General features: G+C 38.2%; 2 protein-coding genes across 2 annotated transcripts in view; both read right to left on the reverse strand.

Annotated features, from left to right (window-relative positions):
• Positions 1–1,461, reverse strand: part of chrnb1l (cholinergic receptor, nicotinic, beta 1 (muscle) like) — a 14,873-nt gene extending 13,412 nt beyond the window's left edge. The window contains exon 1 of the mRNA XM_016570254.1: positions 1,390–1,461. Coding sequence (XP_016425740.1) covers positions 1,390–1,441 — 52 coding nt within the window. The 5' untranslated portion in view covers positions 1,442–1,461. The remainder of the gene's footprint in view (positions 1–1,389) is intronic.
• An 8,010-nt stretch (positions 1,462–9,471) lies between these two features.
• Positions 9,472–25,714, reverse strand: chrnb1 (cholinergic receptor, nicotinic, beta 1 (muscle)). The gene is made up of 11 exons (XM_016570275.1): positions 25,510–25,714; positions 22,272–22,405; positions 20,290–20,334; positions 19,789–19,898; positions 17,493–17,601; positions 16,641–16,785; positions 15,796–15,981; positions 15,123–15,346; positions 10,938–11,032; positions 10,353–10,500; positions 9,472–10,155 (listed from the first exon to the last, which is right to left on the reverse strand). The coding sequence occupies exons 1-11, from the start codon at positions 25,568–25,570 to the stop codon at positions 10,015–10,017; spliced, it is 1,398 nt and encodes a 465-aa protein (XP_016425761.1). The 5' UTR covers positions 25,571–25,714; the 3' UTR covers positions 9,472–10,014.
• Between the last annotated feature and the right edge of the window lie 1,826 nt (positions 25,715–27,540).

Here is a 27,540-nt window from a genome sequence, read left to right on the forward strand (position 1 = left end):
ACTCCTAGAGGACGCAGTTCGAAGTTCCACGAAAGGGAACGTCTCAGGTTACGTATGTAACCATGGTTCCCTGAGGGGAACGAGACACTGCGTCCTCTAGGCTTCTTGCCATGCTTCGAACGCAAGCTTCAGATGAAGAAGTGAATGATGTGTGCTCCCGGCGCTTATTTATACTATAGTCGCACCGGTAGTGACGTCATGGCTGTCGCCGGCCAACGAGTTGGTGTTTTTTCAATGTATGCTTCAGACACGGGTCACGACGAGGCGTTCCCCATAGCGACCCCTAGAGGACGCAGTGTCTCGTTCCCTACTCAGGGAACCATGGTTACATAAGTAACCTGAGACGTTTTCTAAGAATGGACTGACCCAGGTCAACATGCAGAGGAGTTAATGACCTCAGCACTGCTTTCTTTGTCTCCTTATTACAAGGTCAAATATTCTGTAGCATTCTAAACATTATATGGATTGTATGTCAGAGAGATGCAGTCCGTCACATGCAGTTCATGAAAGCACATAACTGACACACACTGGTGACACATACACCTGTTACTATCTGCAATCACGTCTGTTCAGATAAACTTGACCATATACTGATTCCAAATTCCAAAATAAGTCATTATTATAAATAATTTTCTCAATATTGCAATATTAATATAAATAATATTGTAATAATATATGCACGCACACACACACACACACACACACACACACACAATTAAATAGTTCTTCATATATGTATATAAATATTGTTATACATACTGTAACTTAAGCAGTACATGCACAAAATGTATTAATTCACAATTTTATGTAATGATAATGCTTAAACTCTTATAAACAAAAATATACATGTATAAGCACAGACATATATACATACATTTAGGGTCAGTAATTATTTTTTTTTTTTAAATGAAATGAATATTTATTTAGCAAGGATGCATTAAATTGATCAAAAGCGACAGTAAAGAATTTCTGTTTAAAGTTGCCCTTTTGAACTTTTTATTCATCAAAGAATCCTGAAAAAATGCATCATGTTTTTTCACAATAATATTACGCAGCACAACTGTTTCATTGATAATAATAAGAAATGTTTCTTGAGCACCAAATCAACATATTAGAATGATGGATCATGTGGAATAATGGCTGCAGAAAATTCAGCTTTGCCATAATAAATTATTAATAATAATTAATAAATTGCAATAAATTATATATTAAATATAAAATAGAAAACAGTTATTTCAAATAACATTTCACACAAATATAGTTTTTTTTTTGCTGTATTTGAGATCAAATAATCCATCCAACCCCAAACTTTTGAATGCTAGTGTAAATATGTCAACACAAACACTCTTCCCACATCAAAAGGACACAGAAATACCAGATCTGTATTACCCGTGAGAGTTAGAAGCCAGCAGCACCACAGGACCCAAAGCAGAGTCTTCATTTTAAGTACAATCCGTATATCCACAGTTTGGCACCAGCCGTCACCACTGGCACCACGTACAAACACACCTTAACAAGCTCGCACATGCACTCACACTAACTTGCATATCCCACTCCACAGTGTCTGTCCTCTCTCTAACCAACAGCTAGTTACAGTGCCGAACCTGGTGTTAATTACAGTGCCGAACCTTTCCTACCAAACCCTGACATGGTCACCTCATCACTTTTCTCCTCCTGCAACTTGTGAAAAGCAGGTCTGTGATTGGTTGGGAGGAAAGAGAATTATGGTAGGGAGAATGGAATGTGTGGACTCTGTGGCAGCCCTGGCAGGCACCTGTTGATGGTTTGTGTAAGTGTGTGTGTGGATATTTTTGTGGGAGAACAAAGGGAAGAGGTGGGCATAACTGTTCCTTTCCAGAGGGTGAGAAAGGACAGGAGTGAACATACTCACATACACACACAATCACACTGCTCACATACTTTTGTGGGGACTTCCCTTTCACACTTGTTCTCAATATAACCCAATTATAATTACTAAAGACCAACTCTAAAATGCTGATTTTGCCATTATTAGATATGAATTCAAGTGTTGAGAACCTTTTTGCCTTGTGGTATTCATCAGATGCATCAGAATTGGCTTATTGCCATTCATCTGAGGACATTGTCAGAAATTGTGTCCCCATATACACACGCACGCACACAACAAAGTGGCCAACATGAAGGCATGAGGTTTTCACCCTCTCAACATACCCGTCTCTCTGTCTCTGTTCAATTTGTTCTGTCTGTTTTGTGGTAAAGGCATTTGCTGTGGCTGCAAGGCGACAGCAGATACAATCTCTCAAATAAACACACACACACACACACACACACTCTTAGCATCTCACAGTCTAGCTCAGTAATGATCAGCCATGACAACTGAATATTACAAACTAAAAAGAGCAATAGAGTCGGGTTCCGGAAGTAAAAATGGCATTCATTGTCTTCACAGGGAAATCGATAAAAAAATAAAAATAAAAAAAAAGACAGACTTACTGTGAGCTACAAGTTTGTTAATTAATGGTATATGCTTTTGTTCATGTCATCGGTTAGCATTATTTTTAACTTATGTTTTAAATAATCACGTTAAACAGCGGAATCCCTGATGAAAAACTACATTAAACATGATTCTGTAAAAAAAAAAAAAAATTCCACCAATCAGAGTTGCAGCAAATATTTTAAAGGGGTGGTTCACTGTTTTTTTTTCTAGGCTTGATTATTTATGGGGTGCAGTCAAACATGTGTTTTTTAAAAGACGAAGCATTAACACATTATTTTTCACATAATTTACCTTTATTCCACACCGCTCTGTCCCTTCTCTGAGAAACGTTCTGATCATTTCCTTCTTTTATGAAGCCCCTCCCTCAGAAATAGGCGATGGGCTCTGATTGGTTAGCTAGGCCAGGGTGCTGTGATTGGCTAAACTGCCTCTAGTGCGCGTCTAACGTCCCGCTCCTCACCTCAGCGGCATGTGCTCCGGTTGTATTGTAAGTAACGGCGTCGTTAATATCGCTTATTAGTTTGAGCCCAATTGAGAAGCAGAGGATATTATTGAAGAGGATCGTGCAGAACCTGTGCAAGCACGGCTTTTAATGGTAGGCCTATGTTTTTTGTTTGTTGTTGTCTCATACTTTCAGATACGCTGTTATTTGTAAATGCTACTGCTTATGTTAGCTTTTAATATACAGTTTTATCCTGATTAAAGCTTTAATACAGTATGGCAACTGCACGCGCGTCCATGTTTAACGCTTCTCATAGCTATGTGAAAATAAGTGTATAATTGTAACAGTTCATTGTTGGAGCTGAGCTGAAAGATGAGTGGTTATCAGTGGTTAAAATTCACAGCAGTACAACCCAAAGCTTTTTTTGCGTTCCCGTCATTTTACTGACGACTGCTTCTCTAATCTTGGAGAGTTCACAAAACCTTTGCTCTTGAAAGATGGCTCAGTATCCAGTTTATTTGGACCAGCTGGCTCCACTCAATCACAACTTGTAAGTATGATAAATAATAGATGTTTATATTTTCTATCGAGTGTTCAAAATACGGAATTATGGCAATGGGCATATCATTTCCGACACGTGCAGTACGCGGTAGACCAATCACAGCAGACTGAACCATCTGACCAATCAGAGCAGAGTAGGCTCACGGAAAGGAGGGGTTTAAAGAGACTAAATCTTAGATTTTTGACCTTGCATGCATGTAAACCTATTATAGGAGACTCCCAAAACAATATTAGGAACCTTTAAAATGGCATAATAGGGGCACTTTAAGGTAAATCCATATGTTTTCCTTCATCTAGTCAGTTGTTCTCTCTGTAGTGTCTATATACGTAAAGGACAGTAGCGTCTCATAAGGATATCTGAAGTAATGGGAGGAGAGTGCAGCAGGCCAGTTCATCTCTCAAGTGACCCCAATATGTATTTGTTTTCCACCTGTTTCAACCAACAGGTGCCTTTTTACTGTGTTCACTCATTTTTATGCTAATCATATAATTTGCAATTGAAATGTTGTATCAAATTAGTAAATAATATATAAAAGTATAGACTAGTTACACTAGTGATATCTTGGGCCACACTGTATTTGCATACACAGACAAGCACATGGTAGAGGACATTCATATACAGTATGTAAAAGGTGCGGGAAACAGTTCTTGTAACAAAAAAGTAGATTTTTGAAACACCTTCTGTTATGATATTATATTAATCTCACCAAGGAACTGACAGGAGAGCAATGTGTGCCATAGCAAGCAACTTTACTGACTCAACTTAGGGCTGGACGATATGGCCAAAATTGATATCACGATATATTTCTTAATTTCGGTCGATACGATATAATTCCGATATCGATATGAACACTATTTATCTGAAATAGAAATCTTTTGTAACATTATAAATGCCTTCATCATCACTTTTGATCAATTTTAAGCATCCTTGCTAAATAAAAGTATTAATTTCTATAATTTCTTTCCCAAAAAAATAATAAAAATTATACTGAATGGAATAGTGTATAATGTTACAAAAGCTTTTTATTTCAGATAAATGCTGATCTTTGGATCATTCTATTCATCAAAGAATCCTGAAAATTTTTTTTACTCTGTTTTAAATATTGATAATCAGCAAATCAGCATATTAGAATGATTTCTGAAGGATCATGTGACACTGAAGACTGAAGTAATGATGCTGAAAATTTACCTCTGTATGATCACAGGAATAAATTACATTTTAAAATCTATTCAAATAGAAAGCAATTTTAAATAGTAAAAATATTTCAACATTTTACCGTTTTTGCTGTACTTTGGATCAAATAAATGCAGCCTTGGTGAGCAAAAGAAAATTTTTAAAAAAAAAAAAAAATCTTACTGTTCAAAAACTTTTGACTGGTAGTGTAGGCTGATTATTCTTATAGAGTGAAACAAATGTGCTTCAGCCAGAAAAAAGGGTATGAAAAGTGCTCCGAGTCGCTGCAGAAAACAAAAAAAATTGAACAACAGCAAAAACTGGAAATGTTGCTGGAGACGGGCTTATTTAAAATGAAAACTCATTCTCTGGCAGCAGGAGGCGCTTTTAGAGTGATAGAACTAGCGGTTTCTCCAGTAATGGCTGTAATCAAAGCAGGTCCGCTCATGAACGCTTCTTTATCAGATCAAATGAAAATGCCATCGAAACTTTTCTGAAGACAGTCAATTCCCTTCAGAGATACATTCATATAAAACACCCGCGCCGTGTTATGATTTTGAAACGTGCAGTGCTCATGTTTATTCAACGAAGTCAAACGGCACAAATAAATCAATGTATGGGAAACACTGGTAATGTATATCGAAACATCGGAAATGTGTTTAAAAATCATATCACCGTTATTTAAAAAAATTATATCACGATACATATTGATATTGAATTATTGTCCAGCCCTAACTCAACTCTCCCCCTGCACATGCGCACCATGTACAACCAATCATCCTATCACTACATCTCCCTCATTTAGCTAAAGAACTTCCCAAAGACATAAAATAGCATAACCAATAACAAATATTTCCTTCTTTTTTTCTCCCATGTGAACTCAACATAACATTACAATATTACATTCCATTTCAGCCCCCTCTGTTAGTCCAGAATCTAGCAAAGAACAAGTCTCTCTGTTGAGGGGATAAAAAAACACAACAAGTACTTCCTCATTATTATTACAAGAAAGGGAGATAAACACTGAATGGGCTAAAAGTCCTGCCAACTCTCTACAGATTCAGTCTTAAAGGTGGTCTAATCACACGACCCACTCTGCTTCTTGCACAGACTTGTGTGTTTCTTGACTGTAAAGGGATGGCTCTTAGATGAGAGCGATGTCTTCTAAGGCTGCCAGTTGGCCCGTCCACAATGTAAGACCGTGGTGGACACTTCGTCCTCTTCCTGAGCCCTCCTTATCTGAGCTAACTTAGAGGCTGATGCAGGGAGCTGCTGAATGACGTAGCTGACGTAAACTTGTACATCTTCCTCCATGTTGAGGTCTTCCGCTACCAGGCTGTCTTGGAGTGTAGCTCTGGACAGCGTGTCAGCTGTAATTAGATTTTTTCCAGCAACATGCACAATTTGGTAAGAGGAACGCAGAAGTCGCAAGCGAAATCTTAGTATGCGTGGGGGCAGGTCATCAAGTGGTCTTGAGCCTAACAAACTGACCAACGGCTTATGATCGGTTCCGATCACAAAATCTAGACCAAGGAGGTAGGTCTGAAACCTTTCACAGGCCCAAGTGATTGCAAGAGCCTCCTTCTCGATTTGGGCATACCTTCTATCTGCTGGTGTCATGCTCCGTGATATAAAGGCTACGGGCCTCCACTCGCCTGTAGGCTGCAGCTGAGATAGTACTCCCCCTTATCCAAAAAAAGAAGCATCCGCTGAAACTCTTGTCTGTCGATCTGGGCAGTACTGTGTTAAAACTGCCGAAGAGCTGAGTTCCTTTTTTACCTTCTCAAAGGCTTGTTGTTGTGGGCCACCCCATACCCAGTCATTTTCTGTTTTGAGCAGGTCTCTGATAGGTCCCGTCAGCTCTGCAATGTTAGGAGAAAATTTTCCAACATAATTCACCATGCCAAGGAATCGCTTGACGTCTGCAGTATTTTTAGGCTCTGGCATCTTTGTGATGGCTTTTATTTTGTCTGGATCAGCTTGAATGCCTTCAGCACCGATTATGTGGCCTAAGAACTTAACCTGAGTCACTGCAAACTGACATTTTTCATTCAGTGTCAAGCCTTTCTGTTCCAGCCGGTTCAAGACTTTGAGAAGACTGGCATCATGTTCCATGCGTGTATCCCCAAACACTAGGATGTTATCAGCATGACACAACGTACCCTCCAGGCCCTCCAGCATCTGTGTTAAGCGCTTCTGGAAGTGCTCTGGTGCCGATGAAATACCAGATGGAAGGCGATGAAAACAATATCTACCAAAAGGTGTAATAAAGGTAGTGAGTGGAGTTGAATCTCTGTGTAATGGGATCTGCCAAAATCCAGCAGTAGCATCCAGTTTGGAGAATACTGTTGCACCTGCCAGTTTAGCCAGTGTTTCATCCACGGCAGGGAGCATGAGTTTCTCTCTGCAAACATTTTCATTCAACCGTGTAAGATCCACACAGATACGGACTTTGTCATTTGGTTTAGGTACAATGACCATACCGGGGCACCATTCAGTTGCTTCTTCAATTGGTGCGATTACTCCTAAGTCTTCCATTCTTTTCAGCTCCTCTTTCACCTTTTTCATCATGGGCAAGGGCACCCGACAGGGCACCGACAGAGCAAAGGGAGTGGCTGATTCTTTGAGTTTGATCTTATAATCTCCCTCCAGTTTCCCTAATCCTGTAAAAACTTTTGGGTATAGTTCTCTGTAATTTGGCTCTGATGTGTTAATTGTGTCGACTGTGTGGAGTAAACCCAGCTCTCTGATGGCTGGTAAACCCAGTAGTGGTGAAACCAGTCTTGGTATCACAAACACCATGTGTTTTATTGTTTTATCCAAGTACTGTAATGAACCCTCAAATTGCCTGCTCACGTTTATTAGTGTTGCTTGGTCCACACAACTTCTTCGTTGCAGGGCTGAGGATCCCATGACTCCTTTCTGAGTACATGCTTTCTGGAATGGCCGTCACTGCCGCTCCTGTGTCTAATTTGAAAAGGATCTGTTCCCCATTCACAGCAACAGTCTTTTGCCACACATCATTTGAATTCACAGACTTTAGAACTCCCAAAAACACAGTTTCAATGCTCTCTGCCCCCTCGTCCTGATATATTTCATCCAGTCTCTTTTTTGTTTTGCAAAATGCAGCAAAGTACCCTTTTTTCTTACACTTTCTGCACTCAGCGTCCCGTGCAGGGCAGCTGTTCAGTGGGTGTGACCTGCCACATCTGCCACATCCTTTGTTTCCCTCACTGTGTCTCATACTGTCAGTTTTTCTCTGGGCTCCTTTTTGTACATGTTTTGGTTTGGTTTTGTATTTCAACATGTCCATGTTTACCTCTTTTGTGTCCCCACTGGTTTGTCTTAATATTGTCTGCTGCTTTTTTATTTCTTCATTCTGTCTTATTTTTGTTATAGCTTTACTGAGTGTGAGCTCTGGGTCTAACTGTAATCTCTCTGACAGTCCATGATCACGTATTCCTACGACTAATCTGTCTCTTATCATTTCCTCCTGGAGAATTTCGTACTGACAATTCTCTGCTAGTTTGTAAACTGCAGTAATGAATGCTTCGGGTGTTTCACCGGGCTCTTGGCACCGTTTGTTGAATTTAGCCCTCTCATAAATCACGTTGTACTTGCATACAAAATGTTTCTCAAACGCATCCTTGACTTTACTGTAGTTGTTTCTTTCTTCGTCTGTCAGAGGCAGCGTACTCATTATATCATCGGCTTTATCGCCCATTGTGTAAATAAGCGAGTTAACTTGATACTCCTGACTTCTCTCACTGATACCCGCAGCTATGCGGAATCGCTCGAATCTGCGAATCCAATTTGGCCAACTGCCAAAATCACTGAAGTCAAAGTTTTCAGGCGGGCTTATGGAGAACAATGTATCCATCTTAAATGTTTACCTTGCTGTTATTCAGCGTCTGGACTTTTTTCCCCCCGCTGTTTTGTTTATGTTTTCTCCGAGCTCCCGTCTCTCTCTCAGATCAGCATTGCCGTCCGATAAACTGGATTATAACTCCGATACTTTGCTCGAAAAGTCTCTAAAGACCGATATGGTGTGGGCGACAGGCATCTCTCGGAAAGCGAGGTAGGTCTACTTCTGACACCATGCTATGATATTATATTAATCTCGCCAAGGAACTGACAGGAGAGCAATGTGTGCCATAGCAAGCAACTTTACTGACTCAACTCTCCCCCTGCGCATGCGCACCATGTACAACCAATCATCCTATCACTACACCTTCTTTGCTCTTATCACATAGAAGTTTCTTAAAATATATTGACTAGATAATGACTAGAACAGCACTCACACATTTAAGAGCACACATCACACTGGGTATCTAAACAATTTCTTACACATTATGCATAAATGCAAATACACTACCATTCAAAAGTTTGGGGTTGGTAAAGTTTTTGAAAGAAGTCACTTATACTCACCGAGGCTGCATTTATTTGATAAAAAAAAATACAGCACAAACAGTAATATTGAGAAATATCATTACAATTAAAATAAGGGTTTTCATTTTCAAAGTTATTTTAAAATGTAATTTGTTCCTGTGATGACAAAGCCATTACTCCAGTCTTCAATGCCATAATTATTTTAATAGGCTGGTATATGATCTGGTGTTCAAGAAACATTTCTTTGGTTTCTTTGATTAGTTTCTTTCAAAGAAAAAAAAAATCTTACTGACCCCAAACTTTTGAACAGTGGTGTAAATCTGAGCAAAAAACGGTTCCTCAGATGGGCGGAGAGTACAATACAGTGACACAGCCTGCCTGAGCACTGCAGGTGAGCCAAACTGAGTTAATTTATAAAATAATAATGTGTTTGTGCAAAAACTCATTTAATTGGCACATTAAAGACAGTATATGATATATTATAGTGATGTTAAGTGATGTGTCCATACACATAACAATCCTGTAGCCAAAAACCATCCCAAGTCCATTTCCATTCCCTGTATGGCAAACAGATCTCACTAAAAACTCAATCAATTATGAGCAAAACACACAGTTAATGAGAAAGCCACTGGTGGACTTCTAATGGAGAAATTTCTTTCCTTAAAAGAGGAACTGCATAAATTTCAAAAAGGCAAAAGCGAATTTCAGCAAATTCAAAATTTGACATTAATCTATAAGTTATACTATTTTACGTAATTATAACAAATCCCACTTTTTTAGCAATAGTATAGCTGTTTTTATGCATCTATCCACTGCTTTAACTACAGAAATATTGTGTGAATGAATTGCTGTGATCTTTGTGTTACATTACAACGCCATAAATGTGAACTGAACACGCAGCAGTGTCTAACACATCTCGTGCCAATGTTTTAGAGGTGAAAAGTTTAAGGCTAGAGAGAACAACCATCAGATTTAGGGAAAGGGGTCAGTAGGTGTGGCATTGAAGCTGGCATTAGCAAAAATGCCCAGTGTCCCAAGGGAGGTAAAAATCACAAAGATCCAGAGGAAGAGTCGATCAACCACCATGGCAACATACTGCCAGTCCTCCTTTAACTGAGAGGCAGACGGGGGAGGAAAAGAAGAGAGAAAGTAGACAAAGAAAAAAAAGGGAAAACGAAAAGATGATTGGTAATGGCAAACAGTGAGAACAAAGGGAACAAAGATTTACAAAGCTCTGACACACAGACAGAAGCAGGAAAAGTAACCTATAATTCTGGCACAATTGGCTATAGTTATCATAAATCACTTACAGCCTCGTAATCTTTCTCCGCCTGCAGCTGCTCTGCGATGTAAGTGATGGCCTCTACGGCTGACTTGAGATCTGGAGGAAGGGCGAGGTAATGACTGGGGCCGTCAATGAACTTCCTCAGGTCGGTGCATGGACCATCAGGCTGGTACCTGCACCACGGGGAATGGAGGAAGAATATCACTGCACATTACAACACTGATTTTCGGAATTCAGAACATGCTTGGCATGTGTGTACTGCCCAGAAACTTACTCTATATAAACATGCAAACGCTTATGAGAATGCTTAACCAATGCACTGCAAGCTCAAGGTCCCACTGAACATACTTATTGTACATACTTTAACTCAACGATAGTGATAGTTACCTTCAAATATTTGTACAAATAAACTAGAAATGCTACCACCCACCCATGAAATCCTTCCAATGTGCTGATGAAATGCTTATCACCACTGATGTGTTGCATTCCTCTTTTGTGAATCTGTTCGCTAACATCTGTTTCATTATGAATCCTCCCTCTTTCTTGCTCTCCCACTGCCCCCTCTCTTTCTCTTCATCCATTTTTCAGATATGACACCTCCCCTTCCCACCACAAGAGGTCAGTGTGACTCTTCGTTTTTTTCACAGCTCCCGTGTCTACTTGTGTATTCAGATGCTGGTACAGGAGCTCATTGCAGGTATCTGTCTGTCAATGGGAGGAAACCACGCCCTATTTTGGAACTCCCACCCCGTTTTGGAGTTCCCGCCCCCATTTGGAGATCTCCGGGCTGCAGTTATACCCTTCTCAGGCTGAGAGCACAGCGGATTGGGAGAAGCGAGCAGATTAAAGCTTTAGCCCAGCTGAGGAGTGTGTGTTAAAACATGTGGGGGGGGTTAAGGGTGTGCATGAAGCATGAAACAAATAACGCGTTATACGGAGCCACTAAAAGGTTAGCCGCTTACTAGCGGTAGCCTGTTGCATTACAGTACATGAAAGTTCACTTACCACATACAAAGAGTAAGGAGAAATGTCTGATAGGACGATGGCGAATGATTTGCAGATCCTGAGCACCAATGACAAACATCTAATCTTGTCAAATGTGTGGTAAGTACTGGCGCTCCATAGTATAGAATCCTTGTGATCACGAATCTCAAAAGTGAAAGTGAAAGTAAAATGGGAGCGCGCAATGGAAAGCGGTTTCAATAGCGGCTCCCTGATGCCCGCAATTTATATACAGTCGCCTATACTTACCATAGAGTGAGCGGAGGTGGCGGATTCGACGAAGGAGCGTCCTGCGGGCTTGCGGCAACCACATGTGACGACCCCGGGCTGGACTCCGCTTCGCCCACGGTGAAAGCCGATCCGGCGATCCACAGCGCAAAGTAGTAGTATTTCCTCAGCAACCAGCACGGATCAGCTCCAGGCACGATGAAGCAGATATTGTCCTCTTTTGGAAGGCCAAACAAAGTAGTTTCGCTTTCACAATGAATCACACAGTGCCTTCACGACATGGCGGCGGCAGTAACAACAATACTACAGCGAGAATAAAAGTTACGCCTTCTTTCTTTGCGTGAACATTTGGGCGGCGTTATGCAAATCTTCCCACATAGTGATGTAGATATGTGGGGGCGTGTTAGAACGAGCCGTTTTAGGTAGGTGTGGCTGACTCTTAACTTTTATAAAGAATTTCTCTTTGGATTTGAGACTTTAGTCTTTGCAACTTTACAGATCTTCTTTATGCACCAAGAGCTTGTAACACTCCAAAGAGAAAGGAAAAATTGAAATCACATCATTTGACCCCTTTAACATCGTGATGTCTGTCAGCCATCGGTTATGGACGATGGCATCGTCTATCGGCCCAACCCTAATTTGGAACAGCACTAACATCATCATAGCAGATGATAAATCAAATTAAAGTGTACAACATATTGTTAAGCACTCATTCAAAGTTTTTTTTCAACACTTACAGCCATAAGTTACCATCAGATGCATATTCAGAATGGCAAAGCTCCAATTTGTTTTACTGGTTTCTGCACAACTTTCAGAAGTCAGTGAACACAGTATTTTATCAGTCCTCCAGGGAAAAACATCACCAGGCTGCTAAAACGAGAACTTCCAAGGAAGAAATGAACACTGGATTTTACAAAGTTTGCAAGGTTCAAAGATATTCCGAGTATGTATGAGAGTACTGTATGTCTGTGAAAAAATTAAGAATATTTTCAGACAAAGTCTAAATTAATTCAAATCGCAGAATCTGCAATGGCATTATTTGAATGTAAAATCACGCCGGTCTAATATTGTGGTATGATTGAGATGAGATTTACACTACCATACAGTTTTGAGTCAGTATATTTCTTTTTTTAAAGAAATCAAATCTCTTATTCAGCAAGGATGCATTAAATTGATCAAAAGTAACCATGTGAGGATCCTGTGATACTGAAGACTGGAGTAATGTCTACTGAATTCAGCTTCAGTCACAGGGATAAACTGCATTTTAAAACATAATAAAATGGAAAATAATTATTTTAAATATTAATAAAATTTCACAATATTACAGTTTTTACTGTATTTTGAATCAATCAAATAAACACAACTTTGAACATAAGATATGTCTTTCAAAAACATTAAATAGGGTGACCATACGTGCCATTTTCCCCGGACGCGTCCTGGCCATGTATGGTCACCCTACATTAAACAATCTTACCTTTGAATGGTTTGGTGTTGGTAAATATCACATTTAAAAAGCAAACTGTGGTTATATGTTGCAACTATCGTTTTAGATATCTTGGCCAGAATAAGTTAGATGGCAATAGTCAAAAGTCTGGCGAGTGGCTGCACAAGACTAATGTATTAAATTAATGAAACAAAAGGTCAATGGCATCCTCTGCCGGTCTTGAAGATTTTTTTCCTTCCCCCTCCCTCCTCACTCTGTACGTCAGCAGACACAGATGACTAATCAGGAAAGACTAATTTGACTAAAACATGGTGGCAATGGTGCCAAAACACGCTATAAAACCAATTAAAAAGCAAGACACCGCTGCCTCATCGAATTTCTCTCTCATCTTCCCTTTCTCTCTCACACTCTCTCCTGTCTCTACATCTTCGCCCTCCTCTCTTGAGCCTGATGCAAGGCAGGTCTAATGTGTCAGAGTCGATTTGTGCTGATCCTTTTTATTTTAGTGATGATTTCTTCCTTTTTTTCTCAACCCCCATTCACACTCATACCCCAGACACACAGGGCTCACTGAGAGTGAAATTCTCTGGTTGAGGTGATCAATAATAATTATGTAAGCAAAACAATAATTTCTAGTGCACTTTATTAATAGCGCTATAGTGTTGTGCAACAACAATCGCCTAGAGATGGCTGAGTCCTCGCTTCATCTGCATGACTTCACAAAGGCTCGAAAAGAAAGAGACAGTTTGCACTTGGCCAGCAAATAATCTTTCAGCCTTGCATCACACATCTATTTTCACATGGCCTTGCTGTCATGGATGAATGTCCTGCAAAACTGTACTGAATGTGAATCAAGAAATACTGCTTTTTTTTTTACTATAATCTTTAGAAGCGTTGTCCACTTGTGATTGGGTAGCTTGAAACGGGTGTTAATAGAAGGTGTAAATGGGTCACTGTGGTGTGATGAAGAGGCCACGGCTCTAATAAGTTTAAATAATGTAGAGCTCACAGCCATTGATAAAGGTTAATAGTCTAACATACTAGGCTGCTTTTTGGAAAGATGCTTTTGTTTTGCTGCATGGTCTCTTTGCTAAACTGAATTGTTGTCTATTTTGAACCATTATCTATTTTTGTCTGTTTTACATTTTTAACCTTTTTTCATAAGTTCGTAATTGGCAGATTGGGGTGTTTTGGAGTGCCCATGAATAAAAGCAAATGCTAAATGGAAACATTTTCTGCATCTGTCATTTTAACAATATAGCCGTCAATTTGATGAAAGCAGCTGACTCCACAAAATTTTCACAAAAGGATATCCATCTCCTAACAAAAGTTTTGTGTTTTGCTAATGCTTATTTATTCTCAACCAAAACAAAACCCCAAAAACATTTCATCACAGTAGAAAGCAAAAAGTTCAAATGCTATATGAAATCTTCTTTGACACTGTGACTAGTAGGGCTGTCAAAATGGCTGAAAAATTAAATTAAATTTTTTTTACTTAAATAGTAAACAACATCTTCCCCGCATTGATTGTTCTCTTTTTCTGCAATATTTTGAATGAACAACGTAGCAGCGCCGCATCTAGTGGGTTCAACTGGACAGGCTAACAAAAGCATTTAAATGCAATGACACTTACATCGTCGTCGCATTTCGTGCGCCACTAATAAGGCTGCCTGACGCACACCTAAAATTCGGATGCAACGTTTTTGCATTCGAATGTGGATTTTTATTTTAAATTCAACGAATATTCGAAACACTGATAGATGCCCCGCTAGAAAATGTGATAAATATGCGTTCTGTGTGAACGGCTTGGTTTCGGTTTTGACGTAAACAACATCTTCCCCGCATTGATTGTTCTCTTTTTCTGCAATATTTTGAATGAACAACGTAGCAGCGCCGCATCTAGTGGGTTCAACTGGACAGGCTAACAAAAGCATTTAAATGCAATGACACTTACATCGTCGTCGCATTTCGTGCGCCACTAATAAGGCTGCCTGACGCACACCTAAAATTCGGATGCAACGTTTTTGCATTCGAATGTGGATTTTTATTTTAAATTCGACGAATATTCAAGATTCGAATTTTTTTTTGACAGCCCTAGTGACTAGAGGCTTCTGTACTGACCTTGCGCACCCAAAGGGGCATTTGGTGTGTGCTGGGGGAGCGATGGTGAAGGTTGAGTACCACAACACTGAGGATGACAGAAAAGGTGACCAGGATCATGGTGAACATCAGGTAGTTGACGATAATGGGAACACCCAGTGATGTTTCTGGGACTTTGTTGGCCAGCAGAAGCAGGAAGACAGTTAAAGTCAGCAGTACGTTGATGGAAAGGCCCATCTTCTCCCCTGAAAAGAAAAGAGAGCTTCTCTTGATCTACTCATGCATATACTTACACAGAGTCTTAATGTGTTTTTGTGATAAGGTTAATTGTATATAATGGAATGAATTGGCCAAACTATATAAGCTGTAGAATTAGCTTGTTCTAATGATCCCTTCATGATTTGTTACACTCTTAACTGGTAGAACTGAAAGACTGATCCTGTTTAACTGTGCAGGTATAAACTCTATTTATAATGGACAATAATAGGACATTCATTAGTTCAAGGTCAATAAAACGTGAATCTAATAAAAAGGCCATTTGTATTGATGTTTATTCATTTTCTGTGCATACTCAGATTCTCTCCTGTTTTATGTTCTGGATTTAAAGCAGATTTGATTTATTTTACCATTTACAACAAATCTGGTATTGGTTTGAAATAAAAAACAAAACAAAAACAAAGCAAACACTCCTCACCTGCATCAGGTGGCAAGTAGAAGTTAAAGATGGCAATGATGGTGATGAGGATACAGGGCAGGACGATGTTAAACACGTAATACATGGGCTTCCTCTCGATGATTAGGTAGAAAGTGATGTCCTCATACAGGTCCTCTCGCACATTCTTTCTAGAAACCTTGTGACGAATGTGCCATTCTCCACTCTCTGGATGAGAGATCAGTAAAAAAAAAAAACATTGTTTGTTTTTGTGTTCAGTTGGATACATGGCAAAACATTACAATGATATACATCATTGTCATTCTGAGTGAATTCAAGCAGTGTGTGTAAAGTTAATGGGCAACAGGCTGAAATCATGTACAAAGCGAGGTTTAAACAAGGCTTCACAAAGCCTCTGAACGTTTAAAAGGTTGCCGAGCATTGCTAGATGGTGTCTAGGGCGTTGCTAGGTTGTTTTAGTTCAGAGGTGTCCAATCCTGCTCCCAGAGGGCCAACGTCCCGCAAAAATTAGCTTGCCTGGAAGCTTTTAGTGAGTCTGAAGACCTTGATTAGCTGATTTAGGCATGTTTAACTAGGGGTTGGAGCTAAACTCTACAGGACAGTGGCCCTCCAGGAACAGGCTTGGACACCCCTGTTCTATGTGGTTTCTTAACAGTTGCTAGAATGTTTTTTTCCCAGTGGTTGTTAGGGTATTGTTAAGCTGTTGTTAAGATGTTAATAGGGCATTTCAAGGGTGTTTACAGTTGGTTGATATTGTAGTCTTAGATGAATTCTTTGAACGATCTTAATGTTCATTAATGAACACCACAGACTTTTCAGTATGAATGTCAAGAGGTAGCAGTGTTTTAGTGTTACAGTGCCATTACCACTAAAGCCTGTGTCGAAGACTATCTCTCGGATTTCATTTCCTCTCTTATCAAGGCCATGCTGCAGATCCACTTCTGAGGAATCATATGTATACGAGTGGAAAACCATGGTGCAATTTTGCCAGTCAAAAGGAAAGTATGTCACCTGCAGATGGAGAAAAAGGTACCAATAGTTTGTGCATGTTAGTATGTGTGCTTGCAGCTTGTCTGACGAGCATCTTTCCTCTCAGATCTTCCTTTAATCATCTCTCTTTCTGCTTTTCACACATGCAAAGACCAGACGGAACATCAAACACAGCCAAACTAGAGCGAGGCCAAACAAAAGCAGCAATACAAATGAGGGGAGAAACATTCACAACACAAGTACAAAAGAATCAGAGAGAGAGAGATCCTCACTTCTGAGGAAAAGTAGACTTTTTTCAACAAGAAATTCTCCCCAGTAGTGTCCTACTGTAATATATTCATAGTGCTGAGCATAAACACTAGTGATTTAATGCGTCATTAAACTTCTTATGATTTTACACTTCATTACAGTATTTAAAGGTCTCATCCATAACTTACTCTTATCACTACAGTATTTATTGAAAGATGCTGAACATTCATCAACAAGAACAATACCGAAAAAATGAGTGCTTAAAAGAAAACATTAAAGTACTGATGATAGTGGAGCCTATAATATTAATACACATCTAGAATTTTTATGGCATGTTGTTAATGTTTCACAGCCCTTATTTAAAGAATTAGAATGTAGAGCACTTGATTTGTATTACCCAATCATCATCATCTACACATTTCCTAACGTAATATTGAGTAATTTGCAATATAAAATGTCTGTTGCATTTCAGAATTTACCTTTACCCCGCAGGAACTCTTGTAAAGAGCTGGTGGAGTCCACGTCACACGGCCGTTACTGTAGGCTTGCACGTGGACCTGTAGAGCTACACCAAATACGCCATCATTGCTGCACACACAAACAGCATTTTAAATGCAGTATAAACTTGTATATCATTACTAAAAACATGAACTTCAAAATTAAGGCAATTTAGATGGTTACACTTCTATTGCTTTCCCCCCTGAAATTCTAAAAGACTGAGTCCACATTGACAGTATCAGATTCAAAAAGCAAGTTTGAGAAGTTTGAATATAAAAAAAACAAATCACTTCAAATTGACTTCAAATCACTCGTTTTTCTAAAGAAACATTGTCCAACAGCGACACCAGCAGGTAAAGTTAATATTTTCTATCAGTACAAACAGTACGAACTGATTGGAATCACTTAAAAAAACTGAAATGGACTGCAGATTTTAGCTGCATCATCACTGCTGAAGCATTATTAGATACTGAACACCCACCACCACTGATTATTTGGCTCTAGTTACAGACACTCAGTAATGCTAAGAAACATGGACTCTGCATTATATCTCCGAGAGCCATTATGTGCTTCTTAAGAAGTCTGTAAGGTGACGAATGCATTTGAGGTTTCTTTGAGTAAAGATACTGGCCTGCAATTTTTTAAAACATTTCTGAGAAGACCAGAGTACTTAAAGAGATAGTTTACCCAAAAAAAAAGTTACTGTACTTGCACATATTCAAGTTTAGTGTCTCAGTATACTTTGTAGGTGCTGGGAAACAGCATTGGCTCTTTATCGCCTTGTAACCCTAAGTGTGTACGCGTGTATAATTTACAATGAATAATGGCTTACATTTAAATCCGTTCTTCACACAAAGCTATAATATGACTTAGAATACAGTGTACAAAGTTTATAGACTACTTTCTGTCATTTTAGGAGCTTGACAGCCCCTGCTCTAATCGCAACATGAAAATTTGATACCGGCATATCCCTACTGTAATTGCACATATTCAAGTTTAGTGTCTCAGTATGCTTTGCAGGTGCTGGGAAACAGCATTGGCTCTTTATCGCCTTGTAACCCTAAGTGTGTACGCGTGTATAATTTACAATGAATAATGGCTTACATTTAAATCCGTTCTTCACACAAAGCTATAATATGACTTAGAATACAGTGTACAAAGTTTATAGACTACTTTCTGTCATTTTAGGAGCTTGACAGCCCCTGCTCATTGTCAGCTTGGAGTTACTGACATGACACTGTAAATTATGTTATTTTACCACATATTGTAAGGCTGTTTCATAATAGGTAAGAGTAATACCTACAAATCAGATAGATCAACAATTTGAGCCCTAAATCATAGAGCACTGGTATATAATCCTCATAGGACACAAACCAGGCTTTTAAAACTTCCCATCTATTACGGTAATGGTGCTGTGGGACTTGAAGATGTCTCCTATTGAACAGTGTGTAGGATGCAATTTGTGTATGTGTGTGTGTGTAGGAGTGAATGCAGGACCAGCAAGGCTGCTAGTGGACAGCAGTGTTGTTTAATTGGCTATAAAGCAGAGATGAATGAAGGAGGGAGTATGTTTACACCAGCAGTGATGGGGGTCTACCTGGACATTAAAGTGAGAGTGTGTGAGAAAGGAACAGATAGAGAAAGTACACATCTCTTGATAAGCTTCACAAAAGCTTTGATAATTTCTGTTATTTCTGCTGTTCTTGCAGAAACTCAGCAAAGGCTCTCTAAGATAATGTGCCCGACACTCATAGGTTCTCCGAGATAATATGCAAAGACACACACAGACACACACACACAAAACTCACTTATTGATGAGAACAATATCAGGAAGCCACATTTTTCCAGATGGGATGCGCAACACATCAATTACCCCATAATCTTTGGGGTTCCAGGAGAGGCGATAATCGTTCCACTCCTGTAAGAGCACAAAAGGTGTGTGTGTGTGTACGTGTTCATATGCAGATAAATGAGGGTCATCGAAGAAATTATAAGTACAAACAGTTCATCATTTAATCAAATGATTTCAAATGATATGGCTTGTGTCATTAATTATACCAAATGCAATATCTCTGCACATTTGTCCATACATATTATCAACAGCATTTGCATAATTTTCATTTTGCATTCAAAGTTACTGTATATTGATCCTAGTTCTTATTGTCAGAGGCTCTCTAAGATAATGTGCCCGACACTCATAGGTTCTCTGAGATAATATGCAAAGACACACACAGACACACAGACACACAGACACACACACACACACACAAAACTCACTTATTGATGAGAACAATATCAGGAAGCCACATTTTTCCAGATGGGATGCGCAACACATCAATTCCCCCATAATCTTTGGGGTTCCAGGAGAGGCGATAATCGTTCCACTCCTGTAAGAGCACAAAAGGTGTGTGTGTGTGTACGTGTTCATATGCAGATAAATGAGGGTCATCGAAGAAATTATAAGTACAAACAGTTCATCATTTAATCAAATGATTTCAAATGATATGGCTTGTGTCATTAATTATACCAAATGCAATATCTCTGCACATTTGTCCATACATATTATCAACAGCATTTGCATAATTTTCATTTTGCATTCAAAGTTACTGTATATTGATCCTAGTTCTTATTGTCAGAGTTAGTCTTGTGTGGTAACTTTAGCCCAGGACATTATTATGATAGATGACAGATAACTTTTTCTTCAATGCAAATAAAGCTTTATAACACATTATTTCTCAAAATGACACAAAGGAGCCAGAAGAAATTGTGCTGACTTACCAAGTTCATAATAACAATAGTGTTCATCTCCTCATCTTTCATGTTCTAGAACACACACACACACACACACACACAAAAAAAATGCACATGAGTTTAGACAGGGCAATCAGTGGTTTTACTATTAATCAATATTACATTTAAGAGTGCATGGCTGTGATTTGTCCACAGGTACGAACAACAGCACGATTGCAAGTGTGATGTTGCTTTAATACAACAGTTCAATAAACAACAAGCTATATATTGAGTAACTCACATTTTAGACACAGTATGGGCAAATATTTAGTTTATAATTTACTTCACCAAAGAGAATAGTTTCAAAGAAATATCAGCAATCTGGAACTTACAGTACTACAAAATGAACTTTAGGATGTAATATCTTAAAGAAATGTAAACACTATGCTATTTTGGGTAAGTTACAACATATTCAATAACTTTAAATCTCTGTAATATTTTGCTTGAAAATGAAATTGCTCTTTCTCCACAGCAGGAGCCATAGTGAATGTAAACAACACAGTAATCACCAAACACTATATTATACTAGCATTGCATCTCATTATTTCTAAAACTGCTGTATTTTCTTGATGGTTGAATGGTATAAATGAGGGATTAGGAAGAAAAACAAGAGCATATATATAAAGAAGGATCCCCGAATTCTCTGCCTCTGATGTATGTTTAGAGTCAAGACAAATAATGGGAACCCTGGCTGCAATGGGAGAAGGGGATGAAGGAATATTAGAAGCCAAGGGAAAGAACTGAGGCTCAATGGTCAGATCAGTACACAGTCCTGAATGCTATTTAAAACTAGTGTAGGAATGTCAGCTGTCCCAGTCTCAGTACAGAGCACAAACAGTTGGGGGATGGGTCAACACACACCATAACACTCATTTACACATTGTATCTACACTTTATATTCCCTTTATATTATTAATATACAAGCAGTGATTTAAATGTGTGGATGGTTCCGGCCTGAATACAGTTATTTGGAGTGATACATTAATGCTATCTCAACATGTGTCTTATTTTGGACACACATTTGGCTGGTCAAGCAAAAATCATGTGAAATCACTGTTCATAAAGCCTGTAGAGAAGGTCATGTTCCTTTCTATTCAGAGCAATGAAAATACCTTGATTATAAACTTTAACTCTGAGACATTTGCGAAAATAGAAATCTGCGTGTGCACTGTTACCCGAGACCTGGTTATTAAATCCCTGAGTTAAGAAGTGAAGGATAGCATGATCTGATTCACATACCAAATTCACACACTGAACAGCTGAACCAACCACCCGACTTGGTTCAAACTAGCTTTTATTATGGGCATACAAAGAATTGAAGCTGTTCTTTTGCAAATTTATCCTAACTCTAATTAATAGCATTTCATAAAGGGGTCATACTATGCTTTTTATGGTTTAATTTTTACAGTGATCATAACCAGTCATATATCATTTTTCCCATACTCTGTGGCCCATTTTTTTTTCCTGCTGTGTCTTTAAGAAATATATGTGACATAAGCAAAAACTCTTGAGGAAGACCAAGGAAAATAAAATTAAATTCATAATAAAATGACTCCCAAGTTTTTTGACTCCCTCTTTAAGAATCACAGCATTATACACTGCGACACAATGGGTAACAATGTCCAACAACACACTATTTGTTTAAATAAACAAGCAACTAACCACATCATCTAATAAATCTTATGATCAGCTTTTAGCTGTCAGGCATTCATAATGATTTTGCCCCTAATTCGCTTTATAATAATAATAATAATAATAATAATGTTTTAAAATAATAATTAATATATCATAGGCCAAGTCAAACTTATTTGTATAGCACTTTTCACAATATGCATCATTTCAAAGCATAAAGCTGTACTGTTAAAAATGAAACACTTTTTAAAATAAAAAACAAAATAATATTAATAATAATAATAATAATGGTATGTGCCCATTAAGCTACATAACTGTGTGTGTTTGGGTCTCCCTACCAGGCTGACGAATGATGAAAGGGTCATGCCTATCCTCACGACGACCCTTTCCTCTGGGCTCCTTGCAGGACGCACTTTAACATTGTATGAAGAAAATAGTTTCTTCATCAGCCGATCTTCTGCTTCTGTTGCACCTAGAAAATATGTTGATAAATATAGCAGCACAACTCTCTCCTACCCTTAGTCTTTAATCTTAAGAGTCTGAGTGTTAAACCTTTTGCGGGTTAAAGCCCAGAATGTCATGTGTATTGGGCGGTTTACTGTAGGGCTGTCAAAAAAAATTCGAATTTCGAATATTCGTCGAATTTAAAATAAAAATCCACATTCGAATGCAAAAACGTTGCATTCGAATTTTAGGTGTCCCCCCAACTGAAGTTGTGCCTTTTAAATTCGAATATAATTCGAATATCGATCATATTTAAGTAAAAAAATTCTAATTTAGTTTTTCAGCCATTTTGGCAGCCCTAGTTTACTGCCTAATTTTTGAATATAGTAATGATGGATGAATGGATGGATCTAAAAATCTGAACATAAAGCTGAACAGATAAGAGGCTCAGCCAATCGCACAGCCTTGGGTGTTCTTAGACCTGCATCATGCACAGTTTTAAGGGTGACTGTTTACTCCACTCGCTCGGCCATCGCTGATGTTTTTATGCATCACGCCTGCTGTTTTTTCCCGCAGCTTTCGAAGGTTAGCTGCATCTATAAGCGGGCCTTCTAGGGGCGCCACATTCATCAAGTCTCACCACCTCGAGCCCTCCAGAATAAAAACTGACAGTTACAAACGACACGCGTCACCTTCATTATCAACCACCACTACCAATGGCTGCTGCTTTGAGCTGTATTGCAATTTTAAAAGACAGTATCATGGGAGAAACTTTATGGAAATGAGAAATCGTTATTTTTTTCTGTATGAGCGTTTAAATTGTGAAATAAATGAGGCCTTACAGAGAATATGCCATCTGCTGCTCAACAGTCCCACTGAAAGCTTCCCTCAAATAATTAGCACAATTAACCTCTCCGAAACACCTTTAAATCAACTTTTAATATAAAGAGTTCCTGATGACAGTCTGACTTGAGGTTAATTTACAATTTTCCCATGGGTACTCGTAAAAACTGTATTTTTTAGAAAATGTCCCTTTTATGTTAAATGGCTTTGGTACCATTTTTACAGGTGGTCAACTCTTCTGACTGACTCATTCTATCATACTTTCACACCATTATTGCGACATACCATGGGAACATTTGGTTTAAGCAAAAACATTAATTTATGTATCAGTCAAGTCAATAGAAACACTGTAAAATCTAATTAGTTGGGCTTACTTAAAAAAAGCATGCAAACCGATTGCCTTGAAAAACCGAAGTAAAGTGAAATAGGAATAGTATGTTGTACTGACAAATGCTTAGTTAGTATAGTTTACTTACACGAGAGTTCTAGTAACTAAAAAAGAACTGTAGGGGGTACTTGATCCTTTATAAGAAAACTGCAGGTGACACACATATGCATGTGTGCACAGTTACGCACACACACAGCAAAAGACATCAAGAAAAGCTCAGTGACAGGAGAACATACACACTCAAAACCCGGATAAGTTGAGTTTACTTAAAAATTTTGAGGAAACTGGTTGCCCTAAAAAATTTAAGTAATGTTTACTTGATAAACTTGAGTGAAATTTACTTAAGCCATTTAAGTTTTGTTAACTTAATTGAATCTGTGATCTGAGGAACATTACTACTCAGAATTACTGACTCCCAGAGTGCATTGCGGCATGAATAAATTATACAGTTGCTTTGTTTTACAGTTGTTGATTTTATTTGACAATTTTATTTGCAGTCTTGTGTCAGTAGTAGCACAACAAAAAGAGCAAATAAAATGGTTATTGTTACAATTAATGAAAATAAATGAAATTGAATTGTTACCATTGTTGTGATTCACGTGCTGAATGTTTAAGTCTGTGTGTGACTTTAGCATATTACCACACACTATTTAAGGATTATATAAACCCAATTAAAAGCATCTCAAGGTATTTATGAAAAGGTATTTATGAAAGATGAAATTTGAAAAAGTTCATAAACAAAAAATACACTTGAATTAATTAGAAGATAGATCACATTCTAAAAGCAACCTATTTATTACTTTTCTTCCCTTGAAATCAAATAATTTTGACTTCATGATGCATTGCTGCATTAACAGGAAGATAATTATAATAACATGAACGAAGTTCCAAGTGCCCAACCAAAGGGAACACTAATCACTATAACCGGTAAGTGTCACTCAAAACAGTAAGTAAATTGTTTTATTTGCCTTGAAAGTAGCTGTAACTTAATAAAACCTAGTAAGTATAACAACTAAGTAAAGATAACTAATTAAATCTAAGTAAGGTAAACTATTGGATTTTACAGTGAACCAATGGCAGATACATGTTTCAAATCACCCTTAGGTTTTTTTAATTAAAAATATTACAGAACTATAATGTATGCTACAGACATCATATAAGAAAAACACTTACATTAATAACTTTAATATCTATCCAAAGGTGTGATCAATGAATATATGGCACTGCCATGAGGTTTTGTGCCAATTCTTAAAGTAGAACTGTGAACGACTTAATAATTGTACAGTAATGCCACTTATGGTTCACTACAGCCCGCATTCCTGACAAAATATTCTCACAGTATGACTGACATGATACTGCAATTGACCTTTTCACACTGGGGTGAGTTACAGTAATTTGACAGCCTCTGTCATGGTAAGACCTCTGTTTATCAAACCGTATGGTATACTGTAAAATAATGTCCTGGGATTATGTATTAAAATGAATGGAAATATATGCAAATTACAGGATTTATGCATTTTACTTTAAAGGTAAAATATTTATAGATCAAAGGCTTACTAATAGTGAGAAAGGTAGACTGTTATTTTGTGAATTGAGTTAAAATGCTGTAGGCTAATGTTTAAATAAAACTTTTCGATGCATTGTTTGGAGAGCTATACTGCAATTCACAACTTACATGTGAAAACAGTACCAAACCAATTCCAATTTAAACAAACAAAGACGACTACAACAAAGTAACGTTAAAATGCTCCTTTTCAACCCCCCTTTGGTGTTGTAGGACGTCAGATGTTGGATTTACTATCAGGTAATCACATCAGATCACACGTGGCGTTACTTTAAAGTTTACTGGGTGTTCACACGTGCGCGCAACGCACAAATTCACTTTGGAAACTTAACCTTACCTGCGATTGCGCTCAGGCCATAGAGGCAGCAGGTGACAATAAACCAGTTCTGGGCCTTCATGACGAATCAGCAAACAGTGATATCTTCATAGAAAGTTAACGTGCGGGTCCATCCGTGTTTGTTCCAGCACACAGTTGGCGACAAGTCAGCCCGCTGTCACTGCGCTCGGGTTACAGACTCGCCGCACTCGGCCGTGCGCGCTCACTCTAGAGTTCACGCGCCCACACAAAACATCTTACTGACAAAAATAGTATTTAATATTAGAAAAATATCTCAGTTATGTTTAAGAACTACGCGAAGCGAAAGGGGGATTTAAAAAAATATTAAAATAGAAAATAGTTGTCTAAACTCATATTACTTCACAATATTACTGTTTATCAAATAAATGCAGCCTTGGTGAGCTTAACAGACTTCTTTCATAAACATTGTAAAGAGTTATACATATAGCTATACATTTAATTTAATATTTTTATTTGTATTTTTATTCATGCCTTGGTGAACATAAGATACTTTTTGTCAAAAACATTATCTTTAAAACGTAACTTTATAACATTATTTCTGCAGCTGGAATTTCTGTAAATGTAAATGCATTTATGAAACCTTGATGCAGAATCTGTATAATTACAGTCTTTAAATGTATATTTTTTGTGTAATTTTGGCAGTTACTGTGCTGTTTTTGCAGCGTAAGGATGACATAAGGTAACAAAAGGCCTGAATTCACGAATGGGGTCTGTTTTTCTAATACAAATCCTTTTCCACAGACTAAAAGCATACATGGTACATTTAAATGTAAATTTGATCCCATATGACATCTGACATTCTGAAAGCACCCACTGACACATTAAAAATCATGAACATTTCAAACTATTTCCTGCATCCTACAAAATAGGCAGAGCGCTCATGTCCACCCATATTGAGGTCGTCACTGAGAGTCTTTCCCCAATGTACTTTTTAAATAAGGCAAAGTGTTTTGATGTGTTTGAATCCACGCCTGCATATTTATACAGTTCTGGGGTGCTTTTGGCTCAAGAGGAGTAGTATTAATGTGCTGTACTTTTATGTAATTCATTAGAGCTGTTAAAATGAATTATGCAGCTTTATCCCACCAATTAGATTAAAGGATGAGATTTATTCTGCTGCTCTAGAGTGTTGACACTTTGATGGGCCTTTTGAAATCAGAGATCAGGGGATTGCTGAAGTTTTTCCTACACAGTTACAGGGATAAAAGATGAAAATGGCTCTTTAGCAAAGCCTGCTTTTGCGTGGGAACAAAGTGAACAAAGCAACACTTGGAGCACATGCCACCTGTCTCCTGTTCATCCTCACTTGAGCACTCCCGTCGAGCCGTGCTGTACTTAAGTAATGGCGCTGGCCCACCACATTCACTGTTTGGCCCTCTGCCAATTTAATCATTATAGAAGTCAACTTAACAACGCATAACTAATGCTGACTCACCTGTAAAATACTATTAAGATGGCAAACTCTGACACTTACCTGAGCGCCAATGAAATGCTTTACTTTAAATAAGGACACTGAATGATACATGTGAATGGATTTTGTCACAGAGCGTTAACAGACTCACCAGCAGAAAATAAAACAAATGACACTTTGGTTTTACAATCATACAAATATATTAGTTTTATTCAATAATGTTCAATAATATGTCTCCCGTAGACTTATAGAAATAGATATAGATTCTATTGCAAATGCAGGGCTGACAGTGTATGCAGAACAGAGTATTAAGAGTAACAGTGAGTTAATAATAAATACTAAACAGGAATAATCCTCCTCGTAATTTTTTTTTTTTTCATTTTAATTTTCAATGTGTCCAGTAAATATTGGTTCATGCATGACTGTATTGGGTTGTTCCTTCCAACATTGCAAAAAACCACAGATGTGCCATTTCCGTCCAAGTGGTCCAGTTTGATGTCTTTTCATTCTGTAAGATGGGGAAGCCAAAGTTTGAGCGATTCTGTTGAGTCTGTCCTGGTGGTTATTGGTTTCTGTAGCTATAAAAATTAAAAATAGTG

This window comes from Sinocyclocheilus rhinocerous, unplaced genomic scaffold (genome assembly GCF_001515625.1).
Source record: "Sinocyclocheilus rhinocerous isolate Xijiao unplaced genomic scaffold, SAMN03320098_v1.1 scaffold831, whole genome shotgun sequence".
In the NCBI taxonomy this organism is placed as follows: domain Eukaryota; kingdom Metazoa; phylum Chordata; class Actinopteri; order Cypriniformes; family Cyprinidae; genus Sinocyclocheilus; species Sinocyclocheilus rhinocerous.

Excerpts from the sequence above, each read along its gene's own strand:
- chrnb1 (XM_016570275.1), bottom strand. The coding sequence starts at position 25,570 with ATGAAGGCCCAGAACTGGTTTATTGTCACCTGCTGCCTCTATGGCCTG. Across the intron at positions 17,602-19,788 it reads GATATTGTTCTCATCAATAA|CAATGATGGCGTATTTGGTG; the intron begins GTGAGTTTTGTG and ends TTGTGTGTGCAG. Across the intron at positions 10,156-10,352 it reads CGGAGAAAGATTACGAGGCT|TTAAAGGAGGACTGGCAGTA; the intron begins GTAAGTGATTTA and ends TCTGCCTCTCAG.